Source organism: Schistocerca nitens, chromosome 3 (genome assembly GCF_023898315.1).
Source record: "Schistocerca nitens isolate TAMUIC-IGC-003100 chromosome 3, iqSchNite1.1, whole genome shotgun sequence".
NCBI lineage: Eukaryota > Metazoa > Arthropoda > Insecta > Orthoptera > Acrididae > Schistocerca > Schistocerca nitens.
The window spans coordinates 463,046,892-463,074,811 of NC_064616.1; the positions used below are offsets into that span (position 1 = coordinate 463,046,892).

The following is a 27,920-nucleotide window of genomic DNA, read 5'->3' on the forward strand; positions in this document are numbered from 1 at the left end:
TCTCCTGTGCTTGCATGGAGTTTTGGTAATAATGAAAGACATGCTGACAGCTGGAAACCACCGGCATCCCTTCATGCTTGATGTCTACGTCAACGGTGATGTCATCTTTCAGCGGTATAGTTGACTTGGTCTCAGACCCAGAACTGTGCTACAGTGGTTTGAGGAGCATTATAGTGAATTCACATTGATGTCTTGGTGACCAGATTTGCCTGCTGTAAATCCTGTGGTATCCAACTGGGTTCCTATTGTGTGCAATACGCACATACGCAAATCAGCAGCCCGTTATTCATGCGAATTACATGACCTGTGCAGAGACATCTCATGCCACATACCTCTACAAACATACCAGTAAACTGTTGGATCCATGATATGCAGAATCAGTGATGTATTTTCTTCCAAAGACAGACAAACAAGCTATTAACCAGGTGGTCTGAATGTATTGGCTCATCATTGGCTCATCATTATAATAACCAATAAATTGTGGTCAGAGTCCACATCTGCCCCCGGAAATGTCCTATAATTTAAAACCTGGCTCCTGAATCTCTGTCTTACCATTATATAATCTGTCTGAAACCTTCCAGTGTCTCCAGGCCTCTTCCGCATATGCAACCTTCTTTCCTGATTCCTAAACGAAATGTTACTAATGATTACGTTATGCTTGGTGCAAAATTCTACCAGACAGCCCCCTCTTTCATTCCTCATCCCCAGTACATACTCATGTATTACTTTTCCTTCTCTTCCTTTTCCTACTATCAAATTCCAGTCACCCATGACTATTAAATTTTCACCTCCCTTAACTATTTGAATAATTTCTTTTATCACATCATACATTTCTTCAATTTCTTCATCATCTCTGAAGATAGTTGGCATATAAACTCGTACTACTGTAGTAGGCATGGACTTGGTGTCTGTCTGGGCTACAATAATGCGTTCACTATGCTGTTCATAGTAGCTTATCTGCAATGATACTTTTTTATTCATTATTAAACTAACTCCTGCATTACAACATATTTGACTCTGTATTTATAATCCTGTATTCACCCAACCACAAGTCTTGTTTCTCCTGCCACTGCACTTCACTAATATCCACTATATCTAACTTCAACCTATCCATTTCCCTTTTTAATTTTTCTGACCTACCAGCCTGTTTAAGGGATCTGACATTCCACACTCCGATCCATAGAATGTCAGTTTTGTTTCTCCTGATAACGACATCCTTCTGAGTAGTCCGTGCTTGGAGATCCAAACAGGGAACCGTTTTACCTCCAGAGTATCTCACCCAAGAGAACACCATCATCAGTTAAGCATACAGTAAAGCGGCATGCCCTCAGGAAAAACTACAGCTGTAGTTTCCCCTTTCTTTCAGCTGTTCACAATACCAGCACAGCAAGACCATTTTGGTTGATGTTACAAGACCAGATCAGTCAATCATCCAGATTGTTGCCCCTGCAACTACTGGAAAGGTTGCTGCCCTCTTCAGGAGCCACACGATTGTGTGGCCTCTCAACAGAAATCCCTCCATTTTTGGTGCACCTACAGTATGGCTTTCTGTACGGCTGAAATACACAAGCCTCCCCACCAATGGCAAGGTCCATGGTTTATGGGGGGTCTGACAGATAGCAATGTAAAACTGAAAACAAACTGAAAATGCCTTGGCAACTCCATTGGTTCTGTAGATGAATTTCTTTTACTGTAATGTGTGAAAACTGTTGTGTTAGAAATTACTAACTCACATCCATATTTAATAAAAATACTTTTAAATATTCACCATGTAGCCATATTTACAAATTAATTATTGTGAAAATGATCCACTTGACATGGAAATAACTTAACTTAACTTAGGGGACACCCAACATTTTTCATTCCTATTGGTTTTTGTTGTTGTTCCAAGAATGATTAATGCTGGGCATAAGATGATTGATGAGGATTGATATATAACTTACCGTGAGACACAGATGCCATTAGGCATGTTGAAGTCTGAAGTACATTTTATTCTGCATGTGAATTCAGCTGTGAAAAAAGCCAGCTCTCACGGATTCTGACATACATACGTACATACATTAATCGTTGTTCCATAGATCATGAATATGACATTTCGTAATGATTTGGTATGTATCACTTTAACATAAGTTTTCTTTACACAAAAACAGTTACTACTTCATATCTAAAAATTCATTTATTGAGTAGAAGAAGTTGCCATTCAGAAATTATTTTAATTTGCTTTTAAATGTTTTTTGGCTATCTGTCAGACTTTTAATACTATTTGGCACTTGACCAAAGATTTTTGTGGCAGCATAATTCACCCCTTTTAGTGCCAAAGTGAGATTTAATCCAGAATAGTGAAGATCATCCTTTCTTCTAGTGTTGTAGCTATGGACTTTGCATTTATTTTTGAATTGAGATGGGTTATTAATGACAAATTTTATAGTAACAGTCTGACAAGTCTCAAAAGGAGGCTTTTATGAACTGATATAAGGAAATGCTCATTAACGGTAAAATTTATACAACATCATAGCAGAAAGCCACAGATGGATAAATCTGAATGAGCTGGAAATTGAGCAACATTTAATTGCTTGGGTTTTCAAAGATGTCCCCAGACCAACAAAAATGTTTCATTCATGTATCACTTCTGAGAAAGTGATCACTTATTTCTCTTGATATGTTGGAATTTGCAACCACTTCTTTTGAAGATTGAACTTTTAATGCTGAATGGTATATAAGAATTTTGTTTCCCACCATCAATTAAATCATGAAAAACTACTGACAATGTCACTTCATTCTTTGTCATGATGCTCTCTTTTGTAACAAAACACATCAGACAATTGTTTATCTGAAGGAGAAAAACATCAGATTAATTCTTGATTGCCAAATTGGCTTAATTTTGACCTAAGAACTTCTTTTTCTTTCTTTCAGTAAAACAAAAATTTATGGATATCAAGTTTTGTCACTTTTAGGGGTTATTGATTCCGTCCAAAAACCTGTGTTTGAGGAGCCAATGTCAGAATGGAACAAATGTTTCCAAAATTGGTCAGAATCTGTGCAAAATTTAACAAATATTTAAGTCAAACACTTTGAGAAACAATAAGATGATTTCTGTTGGCTCTGACCATATGCTATCATTGTTTCTTCTTCTGTTATACTTGTAAATTTTCCATTTTGTTCAGGGTGCAGTTGTTTCATTCTATACTTAACAGGAACATTTACAGTTACCAATGATGTACTTTCAGTGTTAATTTTTGTTTCAGAATTGTGGCAATAAATTTTGGGTTGTATTCAGAAATAATGTTATGTTACTCACCTGCATTAGTGCAAATGGTAACACAGGGGATGAAATGGTCGCCCTAGATCATTTCCTCAAACACTATTGAGAATCTTTAGAGAACTGGTATTTGAAGAAGGCTGTAAAATGATTCTACTGTCGCCATCCTAAATTACATGTAAGGACCACAAAGATAAGATGACAGAAATTAGGGCTCATACAGAGGCATATATGTTGTTTTTACCTGATTCTACTTGCGAGTGGAACAGGAAAAGGAAATGACTAGTAGTTTTACAATGTACCCTCCACTGTACTTCATATGGTGGCTTGCAGATTGCGTGTGTAGATGTAGATGTAAGTTTGTGCAAGTCCTAAGTTTGTTGATTATGGCTCATACCACTTTCCAGCCATCATCATCCAAGGTTTTCATGAGTTTACTAAATAACGTTATGCAAATGAGCCCATGGTTTATCCATCCATAAACAATCTGAGTTAACGCTTCAACGAGGTCCTTTGTTATGCACATTGGATGGCCGTTAATTGTAATAATTGTTCATTCAATAACTAATATTGTTTGCTGAGTCTCGTGGTAGTTTTAAAGAAAAAATGCTCATCTTGTTTTTTAAGGATCTCCTTCAATCTGTTGCTTGAATTTCTTCTGCCTGGAAGCCAGGTTCTCTTCTTGGTCTGGGACCCCTATAGGTTGATCTGTTTCTTGAAGTAACATAGACAACAAACAGACTCGTATGTAATTTTCATTTTTAATAGTCCTAGATGCCTTGCCGCCATCAATTACAATGTTCACTGAAAAAAATATACTCCATTTGTATGCATCTCCAGAAAAACTTTACAATTCTCCTTCCTTTCTTCCCACCAGACGACATACAACCAATTAGTGTCCAGTTAACATTGTTCCTAAGTACATCAGTAAAGATATACTCTTACTAAGATAAAAACATAGAACATTACATCGAAAATAATTTACAGAAAATGAAATTCACTCAGCAGCACAATACAACATGGTCTTTAAATATGTCTGCTTCTGCTTGTGTCTGTATATGTGTGGATGGATATGTGTGTGTGTGTGCGAGTGTATACCCGTCCTTTTTTCCCCCTAAGGTAAGTCTTTCCGCTCCCGGGATTGGAATGACTCCTTACCCTCTCCCTTAAAACCCACATCCTTTCGTCTTTCCCTCTCCTTCCCTCTTTCCTGATGAGGCAACAATTTGTTGCAAAAGCTTGAATTTTGTGTGTATGTTTGTGTTTGTTTGTGTGTCTATCGACGTGCCAGCGCTTTCGTTTGGTAAGTCACATCATCTTTGTTTTTAGATATATTTTTCCCACGTGGAATGTTTCCCTCTATTAATTTATGTATATATAAAAACAAAGATGATGGATGGATATGTGTGTGTGTGCGAGTGTATACCTGTCCTTTTTCCCCCTAAGGTAAGTCTTTCCGCTCCCGGGATTGGAATGACTCCTTACCCTCTCCCTTAAAACCCACATCCTTTCGTCTTTCCCTCTCCTTCCCCTCTTTCCTGATGAGGCAACAGATTTTTGCGAAAGCTTGAATTTTGTGTGTGTGTTTGTGTGTCTATCAACCTGCCAGCACTTTCATTCGGTAAGTCACATCATCTTTGTTTTATATATATATATATATATATATATATATATATATATATATATATATATATATATATATATATATATATATATATATATACACCCTAGTGGGCCTCAATATTACGAAGATATATATATGTGATGTTTGTTTCTTCTTTTTTTTATGTAATTTCAAGGAGTGATGCTTCAAATGTTGTTTCATAGTACATACATCCAATGGTATGTCTCTCACTTCATAATTGTTCCATACTAACTACCCCATTAACAAAGTTATCTTCTGTTTTGGAATTATAATTTATTATCTGACTATCTGGAATAACTCATTAAAAATCTTTGTCTACTACATTAACTTTGCGTTTATTGCAGTACTGTACCTAAAGGTGTGAGATACATCATTGCTTTGGATAATTACAAAACACGTTTCACTCACAATTGAGTCTGCATAAAAAGTTTATATTAAGTATCATGTTAAAATGTAGTGCTTGTATTTGCTCAATGCATTGCATAGAAATCTTTTTGCGTGACGAATTACTCATTAGGCAAGCCTTCCTGTATAACACACTGCACATATTTGTAGAGCTTGCACTGATATCCACAAGAAAACCAGTATTTCTCTGACATCCATACATTATATGTTTTTGACTTATATTGTTGGATATCTATAATTAGTGGCATGGGCTCATCTTATTAAATCAAACTACACTGAGGTTACAAATGTCATGATATGCCTCCCAATATTGTGTTTGACCTCCTTTTGCCTGATGCAGTGCAGCAACTTGACTTGGCATGGGCTCAACAGGATGTTGGAAGTCCCATGCAGAAGTACTCAGCCATGCTGCCTCTATAGCCATACTTAATTGTGAAACTTTTTTAAGTGCATGATTTTGTGCATGAACTGACATCTAGATTATGTCCCATAAATTTTCAATCAGATTCATGTATGGTGGTCTGGGTGGCCAAATCATTTGAATTCTTCTGAACATTTTTCAGACCAGCCGTGAACAATTGTGGCCTAGTGACATGGCACATTGTCATCCAAAAAATTCCATTGTTGTTTGTTGCAAATGCTCTCCAAATATCCAGTCATAACCATTTACAGTCAATGAACAGTTAGTTTGACCAGAGGATGCAGCCCATACATTTTGCAACCACTACCAGCTTTCACAGTCCATTGTCAACAACTTGGGTCCATGGCTTCATGGGGTCCGTGTCACACACAACTTTTGTCATCACTTCTTAACAACTGAAATTGGGACTCCTCTGACCTGGCCACAGTCTTCCAATTGTCTAGGGTCCAACTGGTATGCTCACAAGCCCAGTAGAGGCATTTCAGGTGACGTTGTGCTGTTAACAAAGGCACTCGCATTAGCTGCCTGCTGCTGTAGCTCATTAATGCCAAATTTTGCCACATTACCACTGAAAATTCTACACAAATGCCACTGCTTTTGGTCGTTAAGTGAGGACCGTTGGTCACTGCCTTGTCAGTGGTGAGATGTAATGCATGAAATCTGGTGCTCTCAGCAAACTCTTGATGATGTGGATCTCACAATATTGAATTCCCTAAGAACTTCTGAAATGGAATGCACATGCATCCAGCTCCAGCTACCATTCTGCACTGAGAGCCTATTAATTCCATCATATGGCCATACTCATATCGGAAACCTTTTCATGTGAATCACCTGAGTACTAATGACAGCTCCACTAATCCACTGCCCTATTATATCTTGTGTGCATGACACTCCTGACTTATGTATATGTGCATATCATTATTCCATGACTTTGTCACCGGAGTGTACTCCTCTCGCTCAGTACCTCCCTACCCCAAAGTGGTCATCTTAAAGGAAATTATACAGTTGTTGGCAACAGTTTTAAGATAGACATCAATTGTCACTTTCTGGTTCAAGATACTTTTTGTGTAGATGTTTTTCTTGAATAGTATGGCACTTTTGGCATCAATATTTTCTCTTATTAGCTAGTGGTTACTCAGAACTGTTCTTTCTGGAAGACTGTGTTACTCTTAAAACATTCAGTAAATTTCATTTTTTAAAATTAGATTGCATAATTACTCAGAAAACGTTTTCCCCAAATGGTGTATTTGGAATTTGCTATTTGAATATGTGAGCTGCAGTAAGATAAAAGTACTAGCAGTCTTTTGAATGTACGTGTCCAATGATACTGTAAAGTTATCACAGAAAATTGTTTTCCTGTGTAGGCTGTTCCTTTATTTTAAAATAAATAATTTATTTCATTCGTTAGTGGTTAACTAATTTTGCCATCTTTGCATTGTGAAAATATAGCACAATAAAAACTATAATTCTTACATCATATTGTATTCCATGCAGCAGTGAGGGTGGAAAGCAAAGGTACAGGCACAACTATCCTTTATGTGAAATCTATATGTAGAAAGGAATGAGTGCTGCTCTAATACAGTATTTGTCACTATGCCAGCATAAATAACACATTGTAAATATATTAGTGTAACTATTGAAGTGAAAACTTGCACATCACATTCAGCATCATAAAATCAAATAGAATGAATGTCAAGAAACATAACTAAACCACCTAAGTGTTGCACTATTTTCATTTTAAGTATTTGCTTCATATCTGGAATAGTTGTGCCCATAACTACTTCAGTTCTGTAAATCTCTTATTATGTATGCAATCAGATATTGCTCTTTCCCACATTGATGTGTGGAACACAACAGACTGGAAACATTATAGCTTTCATTGTCATGTAGCTTGACAATGCCTTAGAGGGTGAAATTAGCTTCTTGCTAAATAATGAAATGAAGTATTCATTTCAAAATAAAAGAACTGCCTACCTGGGAAAGTGACTTCATTTAAGAAAAATAAATTTTCGTATTATACTATGTGATGACATACTTTGTGCATTAATAGATATTTTAAAAAGTTAAATATGAGGTGTGTCTGAAAAGTAAATATTTTTTAATTCTACCACACCACAGCTCTAGTGCCTCAGTTTGACACATTCACACTCATCTCTCCCATTCACTGTTTTTCCTCTTACATCATTACAGCCAGACTGTGCTGTGTTGACATTTGTTATGACTGATCAAATTGTTTAAGAACATCTCTGAGCCTACTAACTGTGAATGTGTTCTGTAATATGGTTTTTGAATGCAAAGAGTAATAAACCAACTGAAATTCATCTTCATTTATGGGGAAAATGCAATGACTATGGAATGGTCAGATAGTGGGTGAGACAATGCAGTGATGGACAAATCAGTGTTCATGACAAGGCACAAAGTGGGTGGTCTTCTATTGTCAGTGATGACTTGGTTAAAAATGTGAATGAGGAAATTCATTAAAATAGACAGTTCACAATAAGAATGTTTTGTGATGAGTTTCAACAAATTTCAAAAACTGTTTTGCATGAGAATATCACAAATTGCTTAAATTTCCACAAATTTTGTTCCCTTTAAGCTCCAAAAACACTTACGGGTGTTCACAAGACAAAGCCCCTTGTTAGTTCTTTGACCTGATGCAGTGACGATGGGGGGTGAATTCTTAAACAGAATTGTGGCTATTGACGAAACTTGGGTTTTTCATGTCACTCCAGATTCAAAACCATAGTTTATGGAGTGGAGACCCTCATGACCACCCCCGCACCCTTTAAACAAAAATTGGAACAATGGCAACACAGAATGTCATGTGCTTGATGCAGTTTGATACTGTGAAACACTGAGAAAACTTTGGCACATAATGCAAAACAAAAGCATGGAATGGTCAGTTAAGGCATTGTGTTGTTTCCTGACAACGCACATTCCCATTCTGCTGTTTCATTGAAAACATTATTCAGCAGTTTGGTTGGGTGCAGTCTGATCACCTGTCATACAGCACCTGTCTTGCACTTTGTGAGTACCACTTGTTCTTGAACTTGAAGCATGATTTTGCTATAAGGTACTTTGACAGTGATGATGATGCAAAATACGATGTTCAGCAGTGTCAGTATTCTTCAGTAGCATCTTTCTATGAAGAGGGCATATGAAGGCTGTCTTCCCTCTCTTAAAGTCTCTACACAGTAGTAGCACGAAGTGCTGTTTCTTGTAAAAATAAATTTTTGTCTGAAAAAAATGTTTTCTGATTTTTTCTCCAAAACAGTACTTACTTTCTGGACATGTCTTGTACAAATTTCCCTCCTGAATCAAGATGATTTCAGTTTCCTTTTGAAATAGGATGTTGAATTCAAACATTTTAGTTTAAAATAGATCAAAAGTTTTTTGAAGAAGAAAATACAAAACACACATGGTAAAGTTTTCATGTCATGCTGATACTGGAAATTTAGTCTGACAGGAAGTTACAAATCCACATAGACTTCGCTACAGAATAACAATTCCATTTTGGAAACAACCCATAGAGTATGGGTAGGCCATATCTCTGCAATATTCTTGCATCCAGGATTGCTAGACCAGCAAGAACAGTTCACAAAAACAGTTTCATTTTGAAAACAATCAGCAGACTATAACTATGCCATTTCGCTGTAATATTTTTTCTTCCAGAAGTGCTCGTTCTGCAAATTATGCTGGGAGTTTCTGTGAATTTTGAGAGAGAGTTACTGGCAGGACTGAAGTTTTCATGCCTGACCATTATTCATGCCTAGATATATCAATTGGTAAGGGCATTGCAAACAAAAGGGGAAAGCTTCCACATTAATATCTCACTCCAACCACAGGTCTAGTCTGCCAGAAAACTCAAATCACACTTTTTATTAGCGAGTACTCATTCTCACATATTTTCTTAAGTGAGTGTTGAATATTTTACATGCTCAATGAAGAGTTGCACTACCTTCTGCACTAATACTGTCTTTTATTTCAGGTAGTTAGGACTATATATAATTTGATTAGTGTGGCTGTTCTATCAGCAGAGGATTTAGCTGTTACAGCATGGTTATGGCAAAAGCTCTGTATTTTTATTTTCAGTCTTTGTTCATATATTGGTTGGTTGGACAAATTTTGCTGTAATGTAGAGTGAGAATGAAGTACTTGCAAATAATATCATTTTCCTTGCTTGTTGATGACAGGTCTCAGGGATCACTTGCAAAACTGGAGGGTGATTCTGCAGACAGTGATACACAACTGACTAAGTTAGATGTTGTCCTAACTTTTCAACTAGAGGTAAGTTTCCAGGTACATTGTATATATCCTGTTAAAGCTTTAGAAATACAATGTAAAAATATAAATGTTTGTTAAGAAAAGCACAATTAATTTAATAAATATATCTCAACTAAAATATTGAACTGTTTAATTATATATCTTAAAAATTTAACCAGCTTTTAAACTTCATGTATGCCTCTTTTTATAGCATTTACAATCTTCTGTTCTTGAGAATGTGCTTGTAGTTTGTTTCTCCCAACTGCACTTCACTCTCTCGTGTTTTAGTATTTACAGTTAGCACATCATGTTATATCATTTCATTTCTTTACCTCTGACCAGCCTAGTCACAGTTTGGTATAAAAAGTCCAGTGTGTTGCTTCAGGCATGACCGATATTTTTTGTATATTTTCTGTTCCACTCTTATTACCACCTATCAGAAATTACAGAAATGCTGAAGTCTTATTAGAGATGCCTCTAGATGTGTCAGAGTATAATATTATCTAAAGAAACTAAACTTCTTGACTCTGTGTGCTAAAAGTGGAACAAGATCAAGTAAAATGATGTCTTTGGTTCCTACAGCCATCTATGTAAGAAAGGTCACTGACATGGGTGAGTAGTGGCACTAGACTCAGAGGTAGCCAACGTGTATTTTGGTAATGGAAGAAATTTTCACCACAAAATTTGGCTGGGAAGGGGAGAAGGGCTAGTGGCATAAACCTTCTGATCATCAAACCTTGCACCAATGTCCTGGATCAAATTCTCCATTTTCTGGCATCATTTCATGGAAAAAGCGCATGAGGCACTATTTATCATGATCTGTTCATCAGATGGGGTCACTGAGCTCAGCAGCCCCCTTGGTGCTATTAATGAAAAACAGGCTATGTGCCAGCACTTCTTTTTACCCTCTTTCTCACCATAATTGTACATAGGAGAAGAAAATCTTTTCTCATTACAGTGCTGAATGTACCACTTATGTTGACCCAAAAAACAATTCCATATGAATCTGTCTTTCATTCTTGTCTCATTTTTGGTTTTGATTTCATTCTGCAAATTACTTTAGTGCATTATTGATTTACTGGAATATCATACCTAAAATTACCTTTCACTGTACTGTCTTGACTATTTGAGCAAGTGATCTGTGACGGAACCTACTGAACCCTGTGTAGTTCACACCCACACCAATGCATGTGTACACACACACACACACACACACACACACACACACATTCACACACACACACCCATGTTAGTCTTTGTTACTGGTGTATCAAACTGGTATGAGTGGAATGACCACTTAGGATAAATAGTATCTACATACATCAATATCATACACCAGTTCCTTGTCAGTCATTTCGATCCATTATATACCAATGGTTATCAGTCATATATCAATCACAAAAGCCACACAAGCTCACATCAATTCTTACTTCTTATACCCATATTGACAGTTGCTGTGTTTCAGCTTCTATACCACTTGATAATGGCTTAAAGCTAAAAATAAAATTGTGAGATTTATACAAATATTGACAGTCAGCAATGGAAATGTTGTTGTTCAAAATGTCCAATGATACTGTAGTTCCAAATCAACTGAAACACTTGATACTAGATCCAGAGGTCTTACTAAATGTCTTTTTGAATCAATTTCAATCTGATTACCATAATTGGGTTATCTTAAGCTCTTCAGGAAATGTCAAACAAGTCTATTGCTGTTGAGAAACCAGACCCGATCAGACTTAAGTAGCCAACCTACATGGCAGATTGACCAACTGTAAATGGGATTACATCTACATCCATATATGCAAAGCACTTTGAAGTACATAGTTGGGGATATTTCATATTGTACCAGACATCAGGGTTGCTTCCCATTCCACTCATGCATGGTATGTAGCATGGGAAGAAAATGACATACTAAATATGTCTGTAAGCACTGTAAATGCAATCATTTTGTCATCAGGATCATTAGGGTAGCAGTTTACTTCTTCCATTCTTAACACTAGTTCTTTAATAACTGCTTGTGGTCTTGTTGGGATAATTTGCATATATATCTATGTATGCCTCTCCCTTTGAGTTTTCCAATATTTTTATTGCTGTCTCTCATGAGTTAAATAAACCTCTTTGGTATGGGCCCCAGGCACTTAGAAACACTATAGTCTCTATTGTACAAATGTTTTCTAAACATTCTCCTTTTTATACTAACTGATTTTCCCATTATCCTATAATAAATTGAAATGTGTGGCTTGCTGTACTTTCAGCTGTGTTTATCTGAACATTCTGTTTCACACACACACATAATTCACATTATACAACTACATACTTCGATTGAAATATTTAAGATTTTACTTTTCTGGTTTTTATTTGGGAAGGGGGGAGGGTAGGTGGTTCTGTTTCCACTTTAGAAGGACAAAGATTTCATTATTTTATTGCAGCCATAATATTTATCAATCTAATGCAACCAGTCAAATGCAGAAAAGATGCTAGTACTTATCTTTGCTAAGTATTTATGCATCATGGCAGTTTGGAAAAATGTTTCCCTACTTCCTTGTGATCAACTGGAATGCTTCAATGCATAGAGAGGAGAGAAGGGGCACTCTGTCTCTTCTGATATTCACTGTTCCTTAGGTACGTTTTTAAATGTTTTAAAACAGAAACTTCTCCAGTTGCAGATGAAGTTTCTGGCTATATATGATCATAAATTTGACATACTACATTATACCTTTGGTACTGCATTTTATGCAGTCCTTCAGAACTATGCCTTGAAGAATTTTAATTAAATTTTGATGACTCTGAAACATGTCATGGTTCTGGTTTCTTTTGTGATATAAGAAAGGTAAGGAGTGAGTTCTTCTTTAACATTTCTCTGGCCTTTTAACAGATCTGTTGACTCAATTTTTCATTGTGGACACAGAACACAGTAGCATCACTGTTACTTCAACTTCTTCTACAGTTCTGAGGCAACACCAAACTGATTTTTGAATCATTTATCAGAACCTCATACCATTTTGACACACAACACACTGTCAACATATTATAATGCTACAATAAGATTACAGTTAAAACATTCAAGTGTACTGCAAGGATGTTAAGAGGAAGATTTTTTCCAATAGTACAAGAGAAAAATGACATGGCTATGAGTGACCAATTACAACAGTTATTATGCTTTTTAAGAAGTTTCTTTGTTACCACATGATCATAAGTGTTGAAGCAAATTTACTATGACTAAAAACAATTCTTTAAAGGACAGAATTGCATCATCTTTGTAAATCTACCTAGTTTTGCACATAGCTAAAAATTTTTGCTGTGTGATTGCCAGTAATATAACTTTAAGAGATTGTTTCAGAATGCCATTATGTTTAATGGAACAGAGGAATGGAAGAAAGGAGTTTTCAGTTGATTCTACTGTTCCTGATAACCTGAAGAGAATATGAATCACCTAAGGCTAGATTCAAAGAGTGGCTACCACAACATATGTAAACACCATTGGATAGTTTTTTAAATGACAGTTAGTGTGTTACATAAAAGACCACTCATTACTGCTGCCCCACTATATCCCTGACTAACCAAAAATCCCCAGTTAACATCAAGTAATTTAAAATTGAGTGATACTAATTTCATGAGTGCATGCCCTGTTAAGTTTCTAACAAGTGTAAACATCAGTAAGTCTTTACAAATCATATTTATTACTACTATATTTCTATTTCTGCACACACAAAGATTGTTTCTCTGTTCTTCCAATACTTGTTGTTTCATCAATAAGAACAGTGAAGCATTAAGAACTGATCACCATTTGGACTGTTTGCTCTCTTATAATATTACCAGATATTTCTATTATGTGGGTCTTTAAATCCAGACTTGGTAAGCTGTGCATTTTAGGACCATTTTGAAGATGTCTTTGCAAAAGTAAATGACCACATTCAACTCAGAAGCTCAGGAGAGATTCAAAATATCCATCATGTAACCCAACATCAAGCCAGTTCTAGCCTGCCACACAGGATTACAGTTTTCATGTATGGCATAATCAGTTTCATATAGTTAGCATCTAGATGTGACTTTTCACTGTTCGATTGACACACAACAGATTTTTCCTTTTTTCTGCTATCCTCAAAAAACTATCATCAAATTTGCCATATATTAGATCTTATATTTACTTTGCGTGATCAGAAAAATCTTCTAGAACTTTTTTCCAGTTAGTGTATGCCTATGTCCAATGTGTTGAGCTCAGCCTTTCTCAACAGTTAATCACTTAAAGGGAATAAAACATTTACAAAATGCCACTTACATGTGTTCAGAACATGCCAACTAGGAGTACCTGAGAAGACACCATATTAGGAAATGAAGATTACTCTTTCAGAGAGCCAAGAACACATAGTCTTCAATGGTACCTGCAGGAATTTCAGCAATTTTTCTGTGTCAAAGTTATCAACGTGACCTTTATTCACATATCAACTGATGTCCCTTTTACTACTGATGCTGCTGTGTTGACTATAACATTACTTGAATCTGAATTAATTTTCCATGTACTAGTATGAACCAAAGTTGAGTTTACAATTGGTTCCATACATTGTTTTTTGGATGCAAAATTGTGTAGAGATAAATGTTTCTCCATCCTCCACTTTATTTTGATCCTGATCACAACCTGGAACTCAATGCATGAAATATGTTATTCATATCTAAAACTTTATCTTAGAACACTTGCAGAAATCTGACCCACACAGTCAGAGGAATTGCACTCTTTCTTCTGTGACATTCTATGTTAGCACAATGAACTGGAACACAGATACACCTTCAGTAATAGTATCTGTCAACTAAAACAAGATACTAGGAATGTAGGCCATTAGAGAGCATTGTCATTCATCAGATACTTGTTGTCAGGTGGACAATGTGACCACCTCATAGTATTAGGAATGCATTGGGAGCTATGCAAAACATGAAGGTCTGGTGAGTGTGAGAACACAAATGAGCCAGGTATACAATGTGCCAATCCTACACACATGTCTGAAAAGTGCCGGCCGAAGTGGCCGTGCGGTTAAAGGCGCTGCAGTCTGGAACCGCAAGACCGCTACGGTCGCAGGTTCGAATCCTGCCTCGGGCATGGATGTTTGTGATGTCCTTAGGTTAGTTAGGTTTAACTAGTTCTAATTTCTAGGGCACTAATGACCTCAGCAGTTGAGTCCCATAGTGCTCAGAGCCATTTGAACCATTTTTGTCTGAAAAGTGAACAACACTTATAAGTAATTAAGAGGTAAGAAACTGAACATTGAGAGTTCTTGCAACATATGAACTTTCATTTAGATGTAGATGTAGATGTACCTGTAGATTGTATATATAAAGACCAAGAAGACAGCTTAATGGATGGTTGTCTGATGACATTATAAAATATGCAGAAACAATGTTGATGAGAACAGCAGGAAACTGTAATCCATAAAGAAGCCTGGCAGGGAACTTTAACCAGCAGTGGATTTAAAATAGCTAGTGCTGTTGTTGTTGATGATGATGATCATGATGATGACATATATCCTCTGATTATTTAGCAAGACTAAATTCCCTATAATCTAACAATAGCAGGAATTTTGGTGTGAATGAGAACTGTAGTCTAGTAGGAAGTGTTAGTGAGAAATTTTTCAGGACTGTGATCGTCAAAAAGATCTCAGGAGAAAAATATTTAACCATGGTCTCAAATTAATTCCAAAACACCTGCCACTCACCAACTTCTGTGAACAATTTACAACAATGGTTTCCATAGGATGGGTACAGCCGATGTGACAGCAAGCCATCTGTAATTCATTTTTGCAAGCTGGCTGTCCCTGGTGGGCAGAGCTGCAGGCTGACACCCTTCTACTCATACTGTATCCTGTTCTTTACTCCAGCAAAGCCTCATTTGTAGAGCTGGTCTATGTTATTGGCCACCTGGTGCCAGTAGGCAAGTAGCATGCATTTTCTGTGTGCTCACCTTGAGCTCCTTCAATACTTTGATCTGCTGCCTGTGGATGTTGGTTCTACACATCTATTGGTGCTGCCATACAGCTTCACTTCAGATACCTGTGCTAATGGGGATTCCACTTAACATTAGGAGTGGGTGGGAGGATCTAAAACCCCAGAACCTGCCCCTTCTGCATGCCTATGTCTACTTCTCATACAGTTACTGATGCAGATGACTGTTATATATTGTCAATGATGCTGATGAGAAGGAGATTACAGTTTTTTAAAGTATGGTGCATCAGAGGTGATTTAGTAACTATGGCCTAAAAGTCACTATCACAGTTACTGTAGTTTAAAGCAGGAAACTGATACATGCCATATGTAGATAATATTTGTGGAATATACAGACTGTTAGGACTATATATTCCTTAGCCTAGAATTTTATAAAAAAATTTGATGTGAAAAAAATGGAAATTTTGTGTGTAGGTAAGTAAATAGTTCATTATATTTGCTGAGCCAGCTGCACAAAGCAGTGTATACAAAAATGATAACAACAATACTCTATGGATGGTTTTTCCACTTGTAAGTTACAAGATACAAGTATGGGGTTGTGTAGCTCATGTGCAGTTCAACAGAGTACTGATACTACAAAAGGGAGCTATTGGGCTGATACGTGGTTTAAGTCAGACACCAAAATGATATGAAATACATAACTATAACACAAGAAATATGCACAGTATCTGTGATAAAGAGAAAGAAAAAAACAATATACCTCAGCTCATATTTCAGATTTTCAATGCAGTACAACAATTTGCTCGAATCCGTATGAGCTCATGCTAGGGACTCATGTAAAAACAAACTAAAATTATTTTGTGTACATAAACGTCAGCACTCACTTAAAGAATTCTAAGCTCTAGGTTATGAATGCAAATTAAACTTGACAGCAGACACTGCAACCTGTTATAGGATGTCGATTTTCATAATCAGTGAGGAAACATATAAAAGTAATTGTACAGTATGGAATAATATGTCGTAGAGGACAGAAATTGTAAGTGATAAATAGATGTAAACCTTTGTAGACATTTTTATAAATATTTACCTAATTGTGAAGTCTATAAGAAAACAGTTATAGAATTGGCAGTCATATAAAAATGTGACAGGTGGAAAGAACCTGTCATTAATTCAAAAGTAATTGTCATAGCTGTTAATAAATTTATCCCAGTGTGGGTAAAATGGTCAATGCTTTCATGGAAAACTATGTGTGGTTGCCTATAGAACCATTATCATACCCAGGCATCCACTACTTCATCAAAAGCAAACTGATGGCTGTGAATGTCTTTCTTCATGGTCCCAGAAATATGAAAATCAATGAGGACAGTTTTGGACCTTGTGGAGGATATGGGCTTCCCAGAAAAACATCTACAGTGTAGTCAAAACAACTTGCCAGCAAAATTCCTACTCACACATTGCCAAGGTTGTTTCTATTACACTGTAAAATTTTCACTGGGAACACCTTAAGACATCTTCCATGCAGTCCTGATCCCTCCCCACGTGGTCTCTATCTTTTTTGGGCTGCAAATAAAAACATTCTTGGCCATCAATTTACTTGAGATGAAGAGGTCTATGCCTGGGTACAGTCATTGCTTCATAGGAAAACACAAACATTTTTTCATCAAGGCATTGACCATCTCCACCTACAGTGGGAAAAATGTATTAACAGTTACAGCAATTACTTTTGAAATTATGAACAGTATAATAACTCTTTTTCCCATATTTCTCACTTTTATTTGGCTGCCTCTTATAATTATGTAAGTTATATTTAACCTTTTATATCAAGAAGACTTTCCCAAGGAAGCAGATAGCAAAACAAGAGGGGGACTGAAAAATATCCCAGCTTGCTTCGTTACATCACCCCTTCCTTGGATTGACCAGATAGATATTGCAAATAGCTAACTGGGCAATTCAATGACTACAACTGATCCCCAAAAGTGGGTTAAAATTCTACATAAAAATAAAATTAAAAAAACCATACGAAATCTTATCAAAACTACAGAACCTATGTTTTTTTCAAATTTATACATATATGAAATGTCCATATGAAACTCCCTGTACAAAATATTTATGTACAGTGTATCGTACATTTGTACAAAATAATTAAAAAATTATACTCTTAACAAAAATTGTGCATGTCCTTTTTGGGTAAACAAGGATTACATTCACAGATACATATCATTTTATACAAGTCCTACCTTGATTTAAAAAAATTAAACCCTCATGGGTTGCAAAAAGCTAAATTACACTGTGCATTGCAGTTCACTTTTTTTTTTTAGATGGAAAATTTCACTTGCTCATTGTTCAGTATTTTTCACAAGCACTTTCACACTTTTAATGAGCTTTTACACATTCAGATGTTCAAAGGTGTGTGAATTCCTAAGGGACCAAACTGCTAAGGTCATCAGTCCATAGACTTCCACATTACTTGAACTAACTTATACTAAGAATGACACACACACCCAAGCCCAAGGGAGGACTCAAACCTCCAGTGGGAGAGATTTACACATTTTCTCACCACGTTGTCCATGCTGTCGCCAGGTCCAAGTGGCAGTTAGTAAGGAAATGCGCTGCTGTCAGTTCCCTTGGAGGTGGTCCTCTTAAGCCACAGTTCATGAAAAAATCAGACAAAATACCCTACTTTATTACACTTACTTTTCCTTCAGACCAAGGAAAATATTGTTTAACACTAATGGCAAATGATAGCCATTAAATCATAAATAAATATATTACATAGTTCTCATAACATTACAATAATTAGCACTAAAATTGACTATAGTATGAAAGGTGGGGACTAGAAAAAATTTTAAATCAAGTGCACGTTACACTACCAAACATTACTCTGTCATAACTGTCTGAAACTGTTTAAACTTGAAACACATTTGTTTCTTTCCAATTTGCAAAATACCAAAAACTCAAGATGTGCAGTAGCATACATTTACTAATCATTACATTATGAAAAAAAATAGAGTCACAATCACATAACTTAATTACTACTCAAATCAAAATTAAGGGGATGGAAGTTGTACCAAATCATAGCCCCACATATCTACTCAACTCTGAGCACTACTCTCATTCAACCAGAAAATTAAATCCTCACAAAATCACAGAATGTTACCAAAATAGTTGAGCTGTCAAAATATTCACATGAATTTAGCACCATAGTTATCAGTTAATCAACAAACTTATTGTTCTTCATTCCAGAATTACCACTTCAAGCTCATAATGCCTCAGTACACAAACAGAAGTATTCAGATAAGCTATAGATCTGATAATGCAGCATTATATGACTTGCACCTTACTAAAATATCATTATTTCTGTCAATCTCTCATTCCAGGTGCAGTATCATGGATTGCACGATATACACAGTACCCAATGTTGCCTAGTTCAAGGTCTATATCCTCAATTTAGTTACACTATATTTGTTTGTATACAGTTTCTTTTTCCATTACTCAATCCTGACTGTCAGCCCCAGTATTTTACTTACCTTCCCTATCCCTGCTGCAGATACAGACTCCCTAACCATTAGGACCCTAACATTATTCATTGTTTTATTATTTCATTATTGTTTCATTACCTAATAAATAAACATCTGCTATGCTTGTCTAATGCACAATTGACTCTTCTGAAAAACACTCCACAGTAACAGATCCTTATGCTAAGGCAAACTTAACTCTCCTTACTGACCAGACAAAATTATCACTTAGAAAAATTATTATTTCACTTTATTCCATCAAATTTCTTAAGATTCTAGCCTGAAGGGCAATATGCATACAAATCTTGCTTACTTTTACCACACACATTACTCCAGGCAACTATGTCTAAAATTGGAATTCCTTAATGCTAGAAATTCTTCAAGAATTTCAAAGAATGTAATATTATACCCTTACTTCTAAGCTGAATGATTACTTAATTTGAACACCTTTAAACATGCCATAATGACTGAATTTACTTATTGTGGAACTTTTAGGTTGTAGTGATGGAAGTAAAAGGACTTAAGTCTTTAGCACCTAACCGCATAGTATACTGTACAATGGAAGTTGAGGGAGGAGAGAAACTTCAGACTGACCAAGCAGAAGCCTCAAAACCCATGTAAGTAAAATTAATTCATGACACATATGTGTACCTCATTTAATCAACAAAATATATGTGTATGCATAGAATGAAATGTGTCCTCAAAATAAAGCACTAATTAGTTTTAACTGGAAAATCTTTTTTTTCTTCTCAGATTGTAGCTACACTGCTTGCATGTACCACTTTGATGAGAAATGATCAATACTCAACATAGTGTGAACAGTGCAGAAATTTGTGAATAGAAACAATTTTGTGAAATGGAGAGAAATAAAACAATGTCATATAAGTAGGAATGAAAAAATTACTTAACTGAAGATGTATCACACTATCAAAGACTAAAGCAACCATACATAAATGATAGATGAAAAAATATGAAAGAGGCCTACTTAGTTACTTTTGGTACATGAGATGCTCACATGAATTTCTTCAAGTATAGATTTATACTGCTCATATTCCCTTTTCAGTGTCCGAAAATGTATCAACTGACTCACTCTCTTTGTAAGTGATGGAGGATTTTCCTTCCAGATGAAACCTTTTTACATATTTGTTTAAAATATTTTACTTGAACTCCTCTCAGATTACAGAATAATAAAACAATAATGTCCAAAATTTATAGTTTTCAAATAAACTATATATTTTTGAATTTGAATAGTTGGTCTGTCCAGCAAACATTTGCCATTGTGTCTCTCTCACATTATGATATAGCCATATGGAACACATGTTACTGAGAGAAACAGCACTTTAATCTTAAATTTCAGTTTAGTTTTTTAGAGTAGTTTTCGCCACACATTCATTGGAAGTGAAACTAAAGGAGTCACAGGTATATTGTGGAATGTAACCAGTTTGCTAGTGACAGACTCTTGCTCTGGGACACTCAATTTTGTATGTACAATCAGAACTCCATTTCACTGTTGGTTCTTAAAGAAAATTTCCAGTGATCGTAGAATGAGATGCTGTAATCATGTGTGTGACTCTGTAGAGGTGCAGACTGTCCACACTTCCTTTAGGTAGTGCCATCCTCCATAGAACTGTTTGAAAGAATTTCACATCAATTGTGGTCTGAAAGCTGTCATGAATATTACGTGTTGCTGTAATGCTGCCAGTTTCTCTCATCTCAGTAAGTTCTGCACATTTCACTGCCTGATCCAGGATGACACACAAATTATCCAGTCAAGATAAACTGCTAAAAACTATTCTGCATACCATATGCCCCGAATCTGATGCACTGTTCAAGAAGTTCTTTTTAAAGTTTGGCTGTAATTTCACATGCTACATTCACAATAACAATATACAGGTTAATTGAATGTGTGACATGCTGTTACTGAATCATAATGTGGTCATTTTACAAACAGTTTACATTTAATTTGATGTTTAATATGTTATGCTAGCCAAATATACCACAGAGTCTGTTAAATAGTTTCTAAGGAAATTCTGTGTAATATTCCATGTGGAGTAATGACATGAAGTAAGAAAAGCCTGTTTGACTTTATGAAAAATGTCAGATATAATGAACATGTCCACATGTAAGTGTTTACCTTTTAGTGAAATTTAACCAAAATCATCAAAATTACTACTTATATAATTTTATGCACTAGTGATTTGTTATGACTACCAACTCCAGAAAAACATAGTAACCCCTCGGACAGTTGTGCACATTACCACTCTGCTTCTAGTATTAATGGAGGTTCAGTAGCCCAATACCTGGTTGATTAATGATGAGGGCCATTGTGCTGGGCAGGCTGTATGTGGTTTTTAGGCAGTTTTCCAAATCAAATTAGGTGAATATCAGGCTAATACCTATGTTTTGCCTCAGTTACAAGATATGCAAGCACTTACAAAAATCTTTTCACATTTTCATATGGAGTAACACTAGATGTAGACACACAGAATATGGAATTTTCATCCCAGGGTTGAAGGGGCAGTTAGAGGGAGGTTATCTGGCTACCATGTACAAACTAACACTGCCAAATTAAAATTAATATGCTGATCCTATGAAGATACAGGATAATTCCAGGAAAAAAGAAGATTAGCCGTAGCCTAAAACAAATGGCTCTGAGCACTATGGGACTTAACATCTCAGGTCATAAGTCCCCTAGAACTTAGAACTACTTAAACCTAACGAACCTAAGGACATCACACACATCCATGCCCGAGGCAGGATTTGAACCTGCGACCGTAGCGGTCGCGCGGTTCCAGACTGAAGCACCTAGAACCGCTCGGCCACCAGCGGGCAGCACAGTAGCCTATTTGGTACATCTCCTAACTTCAGAAAGCAAGGAATATGCTGTTCTCTGATGGGCTAACTCTAGTGATGGTGAGTGAGAGCTGTACACATTCCCATCATCGTCATCATCATCATCATCATCATCATCATCTTCTTCTTCTTCTTCTTCTTCTTCTTCTTCTTATCCTTAGCACCATCACATTGGAGTGGGGTCTACTTTTTTGGTCAACACATGCCATTTCTTATGGTGTAAAGATTCCTATGGATTTAGGAATCTTGATCTTAGATCTGCATTTATAGTGTCAAGCCACCATAATTTAGGTCTGCCACATTGTCTCTGGCCTTCAATAGTGAGTTGGTAGGTTGAGGCAATGACTGAAATAGGTGGTTCACATATGATGTGTCCAATACACTGAATTCTCTATTCTTGTATCTTTTCATTGATTGGAGCCACTCCAGCTAGTCTTAGATTGTTATATTGTTGATGTGCTCCATTAGGGAAATGCCTAATGATCATCTCAATAGTCACATTTCCATGATATACAGTGAGTGCTCAGCACTTCTAAGTGTTGCCCAAGACTTGGTACTATATAGTGCAACTTTTCTCATCATTGTGAAGCATATCTTTGATTTTAGGAGATTAGGTATCTGACAATCATAAAGACTACTAGTGATCTCTCTGAATCACATGCATGTCTCTTTGATTCTTGCTTGCACATCCTCATTCACATATCCATCATTCAGTAGGAGTGAACCTAGCTTTTGAAATGTGTCCACCATGATAAGAGGAACTGCATTAATTGTATAGTTCCACAATGAAATCTTTTGAGGTACACAGTATTGTGGATGTTTAAACAGAGAACAAATCTTTTCTGACAATCACACCATGTTTGGACTTGAGTTTCAAGGTCCTACCTGGTATGTACTTCAAGCATCACATTGTCAGCGTATAGTATTGTTTGTGGTACACACTTCTGTAATTCGCAGATTATTGTATCAATTACGGTAACAAAGAGCAGTGAAGACAGAGCCTTGATGAATGTCAACTGTCACATGAAAGCTGCCAGTCAGTCCTCCAGAGCGTCACACATAGCTGCTGGTGTTTTAACCCACTGATTAAGGTTTTAGGAACTGGATGATCACAAAGAGCATACCAAATCATCTGATGTGGTACACAATCAAATGCCATCTCAAAGTCAAGAGAGGCAAGATATAGTGACATCTTCTTTCCCATGGAATTTCTCCATTAGCTAATGTGCAGAAAAAATTGCATTTATAATGCCCCATCCTTTCACAATTCCACATTGATTTAATGAGAGCTCAACTATGTTCCACAGCCTGCCATCAAGAGTATGTTCAAATAGTACAATATTTGAACATACTCTTGATGGCAGGCTGTGGAACATAGTTGAGCTCTCATTAAATCAATGTGGAATTGTGAAAGGATGGGGCATTATAAACGCAATTTTTTCTGCACATTAGCTAATGGAGAAACTCCATGGGAAAGAAGATGTCACTATATCTTGGCAGAAAATCCTAAGAAATTTTGGTCTTATGTCAAAGCAGTAGGTGGATCAAAACAAAATGTCCAGACACTCTGTGACCAAAATGGTACTGAAACACAGGATGACAGACTAAAGGCCGAAATACTAAATGTCTTTTTCCAAAGCTGTTTCACAGAGGAAGACTGCACTGTAGTTACTTCTCTAGATTGTCACACAGATGACAAAATGGTAGATATCGAAATAGACGACAGAGGGATAGAGAAACAATTAAAATCGCTCAAAAGAGGAAAGGCTGCTGGACCTGATGGGATACCAGTTCGATTTTACACAGAGTATGCAAAGGAACTTGCCCCCCTTCTTGCAGCGGTGTACTGTAGGTCTCTAGAAGAGCGTAGCATTCCAAAGGATTGGAAAAGGGCACAGGTCATCCCCATTTTCAAGAAGGGACGTCAAACAGATGTGCAGAACTATAGACCTATATCTCTAACGTCGATCAGTTGTAGAATTTTGGAACACGTATTATGTTCGAGTATAATGACTTTTCTGGAGACTAGAAATCTACTCTGTAGGAATCAGCATGGGTTTCAAAAAAGGCAGTCGTGTGAAACCCAGCTCGCGCTATTCGTCCACGAGACTCAGAGGGCCATAGACACGGGTTCACAGGTAGATGCCATGTTTCTTGACTTCCGCAAGGCGTTCGATACAGTTCCCCACAGTCGTTTAATGAACAAAGTAAGAGCATATGGACTATCAGACCAATTGTGTGATTGGATTGAAGAGTTCCTAGATAACAGAACGCAGCATGTCATTCTCAATGGAGAGAAGTCTTCCGAAGTAAGAGTGATTTCAGGTGTGCCGCAGGGGAGTGTCATAGGACCGTTGCTATTCCCAATATGCATAAATGACCTGGTGGATGACATCAGAAGTTCACTGAGGCTTTTTGCAGATGATGCTGTGGTGTATCGAGAGATTGTAACAATGGAAAATTGTAGTGAAATGCAGGAGGATCTGCAGCGAATTGACGCATGGTGCAGGGAATGGCAATTGAATCTCAATGTAGACAAGTGTAGTGTGCTGCGAATACATAGAAAGATGGATCCCTTATCATTTATCAACAAAATAGCAGGTCAGCAACTGGAAGCAGTTAATTCCATAAATTATCTGGGGGTACGCATTAGGAGTGATTTAAAATGGAATGATCGTATAAAGTTGATGGTCGGTAAAGCAGATACCAGACTGAGATTCATTGGAAGAATCGTAAGGAAATGCAATCCGAAAACAAAGGAAGTAGGTTACGGTACGCTTGTTCGCCCACTGCTTGAATACTGCTCAGCAGTGTGGGATCCGTACCAGATAGGGTTGATAGAAGAGACAGAGAAGATCCAACGGAGAGCAGCGCGCTTCATTACAGGATCATTTAGTAATCGCGAAAGCTTTACGGAGGTGATAGATAAACTCCAGTGGAAGACTCTGCAGGAGAGATGCTCAGTAGCTCGGTACGGGCTTTTGTTAAAGTTTCGAGAACATACCATCACCGAAGAGTCAAGCAGTATATTGCTCCCTCCTACGTATACCTCACGAAGAGACCATGAGTATAAAATCAGAGAGATTAGAGCCCACTCAGAAGCATACCGACAATCCTTCTTTCCACGAACAATACGATACTGGATAGAAGGGAGAACCGATAGAGGTACTCAGGGTACCCTCCGCCACGCACCGTCAGGTGGCTTGCGGAGTATGGATGTAGATGTAGATGTATCTTGATTGTATGGAATAGGTGCCAGATTGGGCGGTAGCTGGTATATTAAGCACGGTCACTTTTGCACTTAAAAATAGGCACTGTCGTACTAGATGGCCATTCGATGTGTTTATGGCCACAAGGAATGATTGAGTTGATTAAATCTGTCAGTCACTTGCTCACTTCCTTATTAAGTACCTCAATTTTCCGTGTGTTTCTAGGAAGGTCATCTCGCTCTGGCGCCTTTCCATTTTTCATGTAATGAATGGCAACTTTGACATTTGTTGTAATACACAGAACTGTTCCAGTCATGATGTAGCCTTTTGATAATGATGGGAGAGGGAATTCAGTATTGGTAATTTTACTAAAATACTCTTGCCAATGTCCCAGAATCATCATACTCTCATGGAGCAGCCAACTACCCTTATCTTTTACACCATTATAGTGTCCTATATCCTGACCTGCTCGATACTATGCTCAGGCCAATTGGTAGATGATTTTGTCCCCTTATTTGTAACTGGGTACATACATGTTGGTGGTGATTGTTTTGGCATCTGCTGCTGCTCATTTTGCCCCTTTCTTGGTGGCTTTGTAGTTCTGAAGATTCTCCTCATTCCATAAGTTTTTAACTGTTTGAAATCTGCTTTTTGAATGCAATTTTATGTTATCTGTCAACACTCATTTCTGGTTATCTATTTAGTACGTAGTTGGATGAAACTATACTAGCTGCAAAGTTGTTCAACAGTGACCAAATGTGATCAGTATGAACAGAATCAACAGGAGGGATCACAATATTCTCACTGATGGCTACTTTATACTTTTTAGCTGTCACCATTTGGTTTTGGCTTGATCTTTCACATAGGATTTTCTTACATAACCTTTTATTCAGATTTCAGTAACTAGCAATTTATGTTGAGGGGTTGGGTGTTCAGATAGTATGAGCTTATTGTCTGTGACAATTGGGAGTTAATGCCTGCAGAATAATGTGTTGTGCCCGCAGCTAGTGTAAGGGATCAGGTGTGATGTGCATTTCTTAAAGATGTATTAGTGATAGCTAGGTCATTTGCTTCGGCAAATTCTATGATTGTATGCTCATATCACATTTCTGGTACCACAGCCAGAATTGACAAGTTAGGTGTTGATGACTACTGATATGAGATGATTGGGGTATTGATCTACAGACAACATTTTGCTGTAGTTTCTTTCACTCACAGCTACTAGTACTACTACTGCTAAGCTATTAGTTGTTCCAGATAGACCAGTTGATACCCTTCTCCAATGTCTCAGGATTTCTGTCCTCTCCATTGCACCTCTAGAAGGAAAGCTAATCAACATGGCGAGGTGTTAGGATTTCTTCCAATTAATGACTGCAGCCTGTCAGTGTCCCAGTGTTCCAAGAAGCGATATGTAATTATTTATTTTGGACTCACCTCTCTAGACAACCTCATACTTGAGTTGGTATTCCTTGTCCCCTTCTCTTGCTGGCCAGGTGACACCATTGTGCATTGCCTCTAGCATTTTCTGATAGTTTCACTTATGCCATTGAACCATGAGCTGCAACAATGGTTGACCATGCAGCCTGATTCCAAGGCATGTGGTCAGACATTTTATACCTTCTGCTAGATTTAAATTATGTTGCCCCTAACATGGAGTCAGACACCTTTTGTAATCATTTCTCTGGAATATAGATGCTACGGGTTTGCCTATTCCATCACCGATGCTGTGCTGAAGTCCACCTTCATCGCTGCAGGTGCTGTTGAGGTCTTCACCATAATCCTGGCCAGGGTTCCTATGACAGATGGACACTGGTCCTCGCATTCCTTCTTCCTCATCACTTGCAAGATAGGGGTCTGGGGTCGCAACCAGTTCAGTGGAATTATACATCTCTCTCATGCCTACAAAAATTCTGTTATTGACCAGTCACAGCTCATAAATGGAACTTATATTACTCGTCAAAATATTATTTTCAAAATAACATTTAGATAATGATATCTTTACTAGTCTTTCTATGATATAATTACTCGTGGTTTTCATATTTTGCCTTTCACTCAGTGTGTGTGACACACTCCACTATTTCACAACATTATTCAGACACTCAGATATTCTTAATTGCTCACAAATTCTTCACATACATTTACCATGTAATTATAATGTCCAAGCTGTTACTTTTTTGAACTACTGAAAATTTTATATTTTAGGAAATTTTTGTATCTCTCAAACTATCAAAGATGTTGAATTGAAATCTGTACTAATTTTTTTTTATTTTTTTTTATAGCACAAAGCTTTATTAATATTGATTCATGGAGAAAGACAAAAGTAGAGTTCCCTTGCCATACAGTATTTTCTGTCTCAAAGAAACACTAACACTATCCTACATATTGCAGTCCTAAAGCTTCCATAAAGTATTTTTTCAGA

At 36.9% G+C, this 27,920-nt stretch overlaps 1 protein-coding gene across 1 annotated transcript in view; it reads left to right on the forward strand.

The window, feature by feature from the left end:
- The window catches only part of LOC126248390 (calcium-dependent secretion activator-like), a 1,500,396-nt gene that overhangs the window by 801,118 nt on the left and 671,358 nt on the right, over positions 1 to 27,920 (forward strand). The window contains exons 10-11 of the mRNA XM_049949341.1: positions 9,924 to 10,017; positions 19,935 to 20,056. Of these exons, the coding sequence (XP_049805298.1) occupies positions 9,924 to 10,017; positions 19,935 to 20,056 (216 nt within the window). The remainder of the gene's footprint in view (positions 1 to 9,923; positions 10,018 to 19,934; positions 20,057 to 27,920) is intronic.